Here is a 9610-nt window from a genome sequence, read left to right on the forward strand (position 1 = left end):
ACAGGTCAGCAGTGCAATTGTATGTGTAAAATATACATTAAATTATTAGTGATGGAGGTCTCCAAATTTCAAGGATTTAAACCTGTACTTTTTCTGCTACAAAAAATATACAGTATTAAACATTGAAGTATAAACCAAAATTGGTATTCTGTAGTGTTTATGTTCATGCTACAGACATTTTTATAAGACTTGTAAATCCTAAGCACATTACAACATAATTAGAAAGGCTACATTCAATACACATGCACCATAGCTTTTTTTTTTTTTTTTTTTTTTTTTTTTTTTTTAAATCAATTACAATCATTTTTACTGCTGATTACTAATTACTGATACCACTACTGGAGCAAGTGGACAACTAGCAAACTGTAATTTGATGTTGGACGGACAGAATAGTGTGTCGTTAACACAGCCAATATTGAGGACATGATAAAACTTAGACGTGTTATTGCTTGAGCACTAGTGCTTGGACAAGTGCGGGATAGCTTATTACTGTGTAAATAAAATTAAATTGAATTTGCACACAGTGTGAAAGAGATGATTCGTTTTTTTTTCAACAAAACACCACTTAGTAATGCATTAAAACCTGTAGCGCTGCATATGCTTCAGTGGGGATTAATTACATGTCAAGTAATTTGGTACACGTTTAAAAAAAAAAAGAAAAAAAAAAAGGAAAAAGTAATTTTAACAGTTTTTTCATTCAAGCATGATCAAGGCCTAGTTACAGTACAATTAAATATACCAAAAATAAATACTATAATCATATGCAAAATAAATTAGAATAACAAGGGTGGACTACACCACCTGTTTGGATATGACTGTGTTTCAGTCAAGAGGAGGGACACCACGAGGATCAACAATGGTTGTGGGTCCTAAAGCAGAGGTTATAGAAACGTAATAAACATTTTGGAATGCAGACATTGTAGCCCTTGCCACTGGCTTGTTCACTGACAAGAAGTGCCAACTTGGTATATTAGTATATTATCCAAAGAAAAAGGGCAATGTTTTTTTTACAAGGCAAATGGAGCAAACGTTCCCAATGGTGAGCTTCTAGCTGGTACTGGGTTTTTTTGTGTTTTTTTGCTGGTTTCAGAGGATCAACTCGACTAAAGGTAGAGTTCCCCCTTCAGTGTTGGACATTGGTGCAATCATGGGTCCTCTACAGGATCAGTATTGAGTGCAGGTATGGAAGATTCAAGCTGGCTATGGGTAAAGGGAGATTCAGGTGATTGGTTAAGTCAACTTAAAAATGGGTAAAGCGTATATTGCCAGAGAAGTTACATTTGCGGCTGTTGAGTAAAATGTTTCAGACTGATGTAGAGGAGCCCCCTGGCTTTTGGAAGGAGACAATTTTCAAACTTTTAGACTGAGTTGAACTTAAGGCTGGTTCTCGGGTGGAGTAGATGATTCATTTGTCAGGTAAAGTCGGGATTGAGGCTGGTTCTTCTGAAGACGGTTAACCTAAACTGCGAGGGAGAATGGAGCTGTAGGCTGGTACTTGGAAAGGTGAAAGCCATAAAAGACTGCAGCTGAAGTGAATGTATAGGCTGGTGCTTAAGCAGAGAAGGCCAGTTTTAGACTGCATGTGGAGTAGCCCTCGTCACTGGCTGAGCTCTGCCGGCTGCTGTGGTCATCCAGGTCACTTGCACCGCTGGTGCTTACGCTGTCCATTTCTCCATGGGAGAACTCAGTGCTTTCCACATCAACTTCAATTTCCTCTGTTCAGATACAAAACAAAACACCAATATGAATACAGATTCATTTTCTGAATCATGCAAGTCTTAAAATTTGAAATTGTGCTTGCCTAACTGTAGTGTATATGGTGACATTTTAATCTAATAGATTAAAATTAGAGGTGCAAACACTAACGGTGATTCAAAGTTTGCCCTTGGACAAAGGCCACTTTTTTTCACACTAACCTCTGTCAGACTCTGAGCGGTCAGAGTCTATCCGAGAGCCCAGGCTGTCTGTACGGACCCGTTCCCTTTCTCCATGAGTCTGCAGCTGGGCTAGCTGCCTCTGCAGGTGCCTCTGCTCTCTCTCCAAGGTCTCCAGCTGGTGCTGACTCCTCCTGTCCACCTCTTCAAGTTTCTGAAAAGAGGCGAATGCATAAGAGTCAATGTTATTGTTGTTATGCAGAAACCTAAAGATCAAAATGACGATCGCTGTGCGTGGTATCCAGTGTGACACAGCTAGTGTTATTTTGCATTTTACATTCTGCAGCGCTATACACGAGAGGATGGTGAACTTTTCTGGTGTGCAGTAATGTGATGTTAATACGTAGTTGTTGCTACCACCCCATGTGCCTACTAATGAATTATTCAACACGCAAGAACAGCAAGTCGCTGGTTGGATTCTAGAGGAATAGCTGGTTTCTCTGTGTGGGGTGGATAAAAGTGAAAGATGACTGGATGGAAGAGGCTGAGTAATTGGTTTATGGGCTTCAGTATCCAAATGAAAATAAAGGTCGTCCTGTCCTGCTTTTGGCAGAAACATTTTATTTTTTACCTTCTTAACTCTAATTTGTTTGTTTAAACCCCCCCCCAGTCATTGATTTTGGTTCATTTGTGGTGGTCAGTAGTAATTTTGAATAAAGCCTGTATAATTCAAAAAACATACCCAAACTGCTCAGTAAAAGCACATCTGGTATAACCAAAGTCCTGGAGATTCACTATGAACCTCAGTAGTCATGAGGGGAGATCCACTTCACACCAACCATCACATCTGATCATGCCATAAATTAAAAAAAATAATTCATGCTACTGTAGTAGCAGAGTAGTATGTCCTTACATTTTGTATGCAACCCTTCTTAACACTGAAGGCTTTTAAAATGAATACTGATTTAGGATGTTTCGCAGCTTTGTGAAATTCAGTAAAAAGACATTGTAGTTTTTAACAGTGGCGTATGCTGTTTTGTGTTAGGTACCATGCGTGGGTCGTTTCCTCTAATGTCTCCCATGTGGGTTCTCTAAATTACTTTGCCATTAGGGAAATATTTGCTTGATAGAACTAACAATGTTTTTCTACCCCTTGAACTTACATAAACATGACTTATCATTTGCTTACATAGCAACATTTTTGTAATTATTTTAACCGTTATCTTCATATACCAACATACACCATACTGGGTTTGTGAGCAACCATCATTTCTAAAAGATTAGACTTTGTGATGCTAGTCCAGAGTAACGTTAGAAGAGGTTAGTAAAATAGTAGTAGTAGTAGTAAAATTGTAGTTTTTTTTAATGGAATTTGGTAAAGTGTGCAAGTGAGAGTAGCATTTATCTGTGCTTCTCCTGGAGTACAATACAGGGTTTTTTTGTTTTTTTTGTTTTTTTTTTTTTACTTTCTGCAGCCGTAAGCTTCATGCTGCACCTGCTTCACCCTTTTACTCTACTACACAGCCTCTGGTTCTAAAAATACAACACAGCAGCATTCAGAGGCCACATTTCCTGGACTTCAAAAAGGGAAGTCCAAAGTCAGCAGTTGACATCATAGGTATTTATCCATTACCCCCCCCCCCCCCGGTAATTAACTCCTACAGACTACTGCCAGTACTGCTTTCATGTTGCAGCCCCCAGTCATCCCTCGGCTGCTTTCCACTGCAGGAGCCTGCACAGACTGGGCCCAAGAAAGGTGAATATTTCCCCCCAAAAAAAAAAAAAAAAATCTGGCTTAGATTGCAGCCATCAGGGGAGCCAGAGTGTTGAGTCTTGGATGCTTTGACACTACAGAATCATTTGAGCCTATCTTCAGTCTCATGTGGTTCAGACACACTCGGTGGGCCATTCGGGCAGGCAGTTCTAAGAATCAGGATAGATCTGTTGCTCTCGAGACCAGTAGTCAGTACACTATTCTCACATTATCCTGTGGTGTGAAAGACACCAGACCTAATCAAAGTCTTGCCGAGGGTTCAAAATCCTGCAAAGGAAAGCCCTGGCAACAGCCCCAGGGAGAGTTGTTCAAAGCGAAAGAAAAAATAAAAAAAACTGAAATAACCAAGCAGCGGCCATAATGTTCTAATGCTGAGGCCAAAGTGCCTCAAGGTGCAGCTCATTCAATGGTTCTGAGAAAACTGAATGTACAGAATTGCCTGGGAAAAACCCTAACTTCTGTTTCTGTACATAGTCAATATCTCATTTAGCCACTTTTAAAACGAAGTAACTGAGTGACAGTTTAGCACTGGCCTTAGCTCTGTGTTCAGTGTCCTTAATCTTTACATTAGACGTGCAACTGGGCCAAAAAGTTCTAAAAAGAGGTAGAAAATCAAGACGCTGCTCCTCTCTCCCTGGTGTTTATGCCGTGTCGAGTTTGATTACAAAACAAACAGGAGCACTGTTATACCTTTTCATCCGGCAACAGGTGTTGAACTAACACACCTAAGGATGTACAGTATTTCAAGGTTCAAATGGACTGCAGGCCAATTATCGAGCTGTCTATGAAAAGAGTGGAGCAACATTGTGATCACATGTGATGGGCAGTAAAGTATCCTTAAAGTGCAGCAGTTTGTACCTCGAGGAGAAACTAGGGACTGTGGGCCACCAAGAGTGAGAGCTAAGGGGACTAAATACAATCTTGTTCCAAAATACAAAACAGGATCAGATCAGTGACTGGTAGGGCCTTGGGTTTTTTTATGCCAGCCCTATGGATTCACATAGGGTCTCACGTTGGAATCAAGTGGATACTAGGACCCTCCCTTTTATATCCTAATCATCCTCTGTAGTCCTGCAGATCTATATGTGCTGTCAGTATAATATATCAACTGTTTTTTACTCAAGGGGAACGGCCACATAAATTCTTAATTCTAGATATCTGTGAGCGTGCAGACTACCACACCTTGATATGTGCTTTGGCCTTGTTGAGCAGTCCCAGTGTGGTGTGCCGACTACAGTCTGGTCCCAGGGGGATGAGGGACTTCAACCTCTCCAAACACAGGCGGAGATGTGCTCGTCTGGGGGAGGACACACAATCAAGATGGGTCATCTCTCTTTGGAGACAGCATACTGGTGATTCATAGAGGAAAGCTTGAAGATGAATTTCCAGACTAATTGATTCTTATCCTCTGCACTGATACTGATTAAGTCAAATTATAATATTTCCTCCTTATCCAATTTGATTAGAATTGTTAAGAATAAAGTTAAGGCAAACAACTGTTTGATCGGTCCCGATCAATTCCAATTATGATACCATTAATCTTTCTGAGATGATCAATGTCACAGTCAAGGTATGGAGGTTCTTGATATATCTGTTAATCCATTTTGCTAGTTAACCATGCCATCTGACTCCTTCGTAATTACATATGGATCTGTCTGGCCCCAGGTTTAAAAGCTGCTGAGGTCATTTCTGATCCACCGAGGCATCTGGCCCTGTGGTCTGAATGAATGCAGAAACTGGCAAAGGACACTCACTATCCTTTCAAATAATGGAGTAAATTGTAGGTCAAGGTGTGATATCATCTCCTCACCCTCCATGGGCCAACATTTTGTAATAAGAAAATAGTCCAATATGACATAAGCTTTCCTCTTGAAGATGCCCTTTTTCCCATCACTTAAACTAAGATTCTCCCACACATGGCTGGACATTTACTTTTAGGATAAATGTTTCCTGTCATTTGTTTCCCGCTCAAAGCCACATCCTGGAGCTCTAGAAGCAAGCTGCTGTTAGATTTGCAGCAGAGAAGCTCTCAGGAAGGAGCCCTGTTGTCTGGAAACAGACGGTTCCCGTTTGCTGACTGGGGAAAAGGTCTCCATGTCCTCCATGAACATTGCTGCTACCGAGGCTGCATGGCACCTCCCTTTCATTTGCCTTGCAAAATGCACACTGCTATCGTAGACAGAAGGAGGATTTTCCAAGTTGTTAATAAAAATGCCTTCCTTGAAGTCCTGTGACGATAAGCTAATTCACAGGCCTGCAGTACATCTCCTTTTGAAACGGTATGGTCAACATATTTAGCATGGCACCAAAATATGCAAACATGGCAGAATGGAGGAAGCTTTTGGTTTATCAGCTTGACGCTCCATTTTGAGACTGCTGGAGCTTGAGATACACTCCCTGTGTGGCTCATTGGCCACAACAGTTTAAAGACTGTGGAGATTTTAATTTCCCCTCAGTGCTACCTTTCAGTACTGTCTGTTTTTGTCATAAACATACACACATATGGACAAATGACCTCTTCAATCTTGTTTTACTCACCTGTTTTTTTCCAGTTCATTGTGTGCTGACCTGTTGAAATGAGAAATATATAAACAAAACTGTTATACAAGTCTTAATAATGCAAAATACAGCATATTATACAATTGCATTAATGATGATTGTGTATCAGAGATGTTTTAAAATGTAATACATACATAAATGAAGACAAACATCATATTCACATCTACAAAACTTGAACCTACCTATTGTGAATATTGTCCAATTTCCTGTTTTTGAATTTACGTTGTTTCTGTTGATGTGATGTCTGGGTTGCGGGGTACGTTGAGGCGTACCCATGCTCACATTCTGGTGATGAAAAACATAAAGAGGATGATATATATTTTACAGTTTGCTTGTTTTTTGTTTTTTTAAATGTGCTACAAGCAAAAAGCTTAATAGAGGCTTGCATTTGCATGATGGATGTGACCTCATTTGGCCTGAATTGTTCATTACATCACAACATGTGACAAGTGGCAACACAGCCATCAAATTAAACTTACAGAACTAAAGGTCAGTGTAATTGACAGACAGCCCTTCTTGGAAAATATTAATATAAATATATTCTTGCATTTTTCTTTTACTGTGATTGACAGAAATGATGTAATTGTGTGTCCTGTGTGAGTCGGCCGATCTGTACCTGTTCGCAACAGCCGCATTAAAAAGAAAAGTGGGCCTTGAGTAAGAGTATTCTGTCAAAGCCCCTTTTTATTCTACAGTATTCTCCCTGGTGCTTACACAAAAAAAAAGCCTACAGTTCCCATGGACCCTCCTTCCCAGTAACATGCAACGTGAAACGTGAACCTGCGTGTGATTGGCCGTATGCGGTGACTCTCGCGCTAGGAACATGCGTCCCCGCCAATGAAAACTTTGCAATTTGTTCCATGTGGAAACCATGTGAACAACACATACAAGGAAGCAGCAGCGGCAGCAGCAGCAGATGCCTCTGAAAATGATAGCCGGGGTTTTGAATTAGACTTTTTTTTTTTTTTTTAATAGAAAAATTTAAATCCAAACCGCAGTTTGTAGACGCGAGAGGGTCCGTGAATGCAGTGGGGGGGCTTTTTTTTTTTTTTGAGTGGACGCGACAATTTTAAGGGAACAACCGTGAGAGTAGCTGCGACGAACCGAGATGGAAGATTAAAGGGGGCATTTGTAGTCTCACGCCATAAATGTCCACATGTATTAGCCTAAACGTGCACATACGCAAGCCTGCTGAAAATACTGAAAACATTACATCGTGCTTATTCCATGAAGCCCCCCCCCCCCCCTGTCTCTCTGCCAGAGACCCGTTTTGAAGACAATTTAGCTGCAGGCTATTGTTGCAATAAAAACAATCTTTTCTCCGGCGATGCGGCTTCTTCTCGAATGAAAGATGTGGGCATTTCCCCGACTTTTTCTTTTTTTTCTGTCAGGACACTGTTTTGCCAGCGTTGGGTCGATGAGACGACAGTTTTTTCGGTGGCAGGTGAAACGTAATTGGCTGCCGACGGGCCAGTTCCTCTGTCCGCTGCGCGTCTTTTGTCGCCTCTATTGTTGTCTGCTCGGCGCGCTGCATGTTAATATCCCCTACGGCCCGTGTTTACTTACTTCCGTTGCTCTTCTCGACATTCTCTATGTAATTCGCCGCGTCGAGCAGCACTTGCACGTTCTTCATAAAAGTGCCGATGTGGTCCAATGCGGAACACTTGGAGTATAAAACGTCGCTGAAAGCGTAGTCGGACATCTCTCCGAAATCCTGCTGGTCCACGGACGCATCGGACTCCGACAGGACCTCCTCGGGTTTCAGCTCGCTGTGCTGTCGCATGTACTTAACCATTTTCACTTAAGGCTCTTTTTTTTTTTCTTTTTTTTTTTGGTGCTTTGACAAAGAGGCAGCGCCGAAATCGCACTCCTTGTCCCGTCTGTGCACTGAGCGGATGACTGTAATGAACCAGGCTGGATGGAATTGCAGTCCTTAGCCTCAGCCACTTGCCCTACTTGGTGGATAATCCCTCCCACTAACGCGTGCATGTTGCATTCAATGTCAACCGTGCCATAATAAATCCTCATTATCAATACTGCAGGAGAGAAACAAATAACACACTTACTGCATGTTCAGTGACATTCTGAAATAACGCCTGCTTTCTTTTTCCTGACAATGCGGCTTTATCTCAGTTGAAATAAGCTGAACAACTGTGACAAATAAGCGCTGCCTTTCGTGTGCACACAGTTATGTCTGAGTGTGTGAATAGACTTCAAAAGTGAAAAAGCGTTAAGATCACATGGCACTAGGCAATATCAGGTCTAATCCAAAGTGCAACCTGGATATCAGGGACAGCTGCCAGGGTTGGCCTCAGTTATAAATATGTAATCACTTGAGGCTTCTGTGTTGCTAGAGGAACCCCCAGGCAGTAATGTGTTAATGTTAGGATCACAATAATATTACCCCCGTGCTTGTATTTCTAATCTGTAATTAAGATCTCTTTACATTTCTACATTTTTGACAAGTCGGGGGAACAGTTTAGAGCGATGCTCATCTTCCTCTGCTTCCTCATCCATTCATGTGATTTTAAAAGGCAGTTTGAGATGATTTGAATTTAAGGATCACACTGTTCTTGAAGTCTCTGGTTTTCATCTCAGCCCCTCTGGGTTTGTTGTTCTAAAACACGCTTAACTCAAACAGAGATAACAAGAAAGTTATAAACTATGTCCGAACGAGCAGCGCCCATTCCCTAGGAGGGTGTTTTCACTCTGCAGACAACACAATTTACATGATAGTGAAAGTGACCGTACTTTGCTAACCTTAAAGTCCTTGTCCCATTTGGGGGGAAAAAAACTAACCTTGAAATTGAATTTACTTCTAGCTTGATGGTCTACTTCTGTTGTCCTTTTGACGGATTAAGAAGTCATTTCCCCCCTCACTGCGAGGGACGGAGGAGGACAGAAGGGGAAAAGGCCTGCTTTTACGAGGCCAGCCATGCGTGCAGGGCTGTGTTGTGCCTCTGAGACAATGGGTGCAGATGGCTGGCCTGCTGCAGATGTGGCCGAGCCTGCAACGGACGCCTGTGAGAGAGTACACCCTCCCATGGAGTCTGTTTCAGCTGCCTGGCAAGGCCCGACACGGACAGTCCTGACCTGGACCCTGAAAAAAAGAAAACAGGCTACATTCATGAATAGGTGCAAAGGTACTTTATGACATCCGAACAAATGCAGGTCGGTTTTTGAGATGTGGATGTTTTTCTGTTAGTATGCATTTTCCTTTTTAATTCAGGCTCTTGCTAATGGAGCCTCTATCGCATATCAAACACTGTTAATGCAAACTCAGACATCATCTAGTGCTACCCACGTGCTCAAAAGGACAGATAAATAGAATCAGACACGAGCAGAGAGTTCAGTGGGGGGTGGAAAATGACATTTCACCAGGAAAAGGCTCATCTGTGCTGTG

At 41.7% G+C, this 9610-nt stretch overlaps 1 protein-coding gene across 1 annotated transcript; it reads right to left on the reverse strand.

Annotated features, from left to right (window-relative positions):
- Positions 1-691: 691 nt before the first annotated feature.
- Positions 692-8166, reverse strand: LOC120796137 (max-interacting protein 1-like). Its single transcript, XM_040138548.1, has 6 exons — positions 7774-8166; positions 6390-6492; positions 6187-6216; positions 4831-4945; positions 1917-2088; positions 692-1715 (listed from the first exon to the last, which is right to left on the reverse strand). Exons 1-6 carry the CDS (start codon positions 8000-8002, stop codon positions 1552-1554), a joined length of 813 nt encoding a protein of 270 aa, XP_039994482.1. The 5' UTR covers positions 8003-8166; the 3' UTR covers positions 692-1551.
- Between the last annotated feature and the right edge of the window lie 1444 nt (positions 8167-9610).

Source organism: Xiphias gladius, chromosome 11 (genome assembly GCF_016859285.1).
Source record: "Xiphias gladius isolate SHS-SW01 ecotype Sanya breed wild chromosome 11, ASM1685928v1, whole genome shotgun sequence".
Taxonomy (NCBI): domain Eukaryota; kingdom Metazoa; phylum Chordata; class Actinopteri; order Istiophoriformes; family Xiphiidae; genus Xiphias; species Xiphias gladius.

Excerpts from the sequence above, each read along its gene's own strand:
- LOC120796137 (XM_040138548.1), bottom strand. The coding sequence starts at position 8,002 with ATGGTTAAGTACATGCGACAGCACAGCGAGCTGAAACCCGAGGAGGTC. Across the intron at positions 6,217-6,389 it reads TTGGACAATATTCACAATAG|GTCAGCACACAATGAACTGG; the intron begins GTAGGTTCAAGT and ends TCATTTCAACAG. Across the intron at positions 4,946-6,186 it reads AATGAACTGGAAAAAAACAG|ACGAGCACATCTCCGCCTGT; the intron begins GTGAGTAAAACA and ends GTCCTCCCCCAG.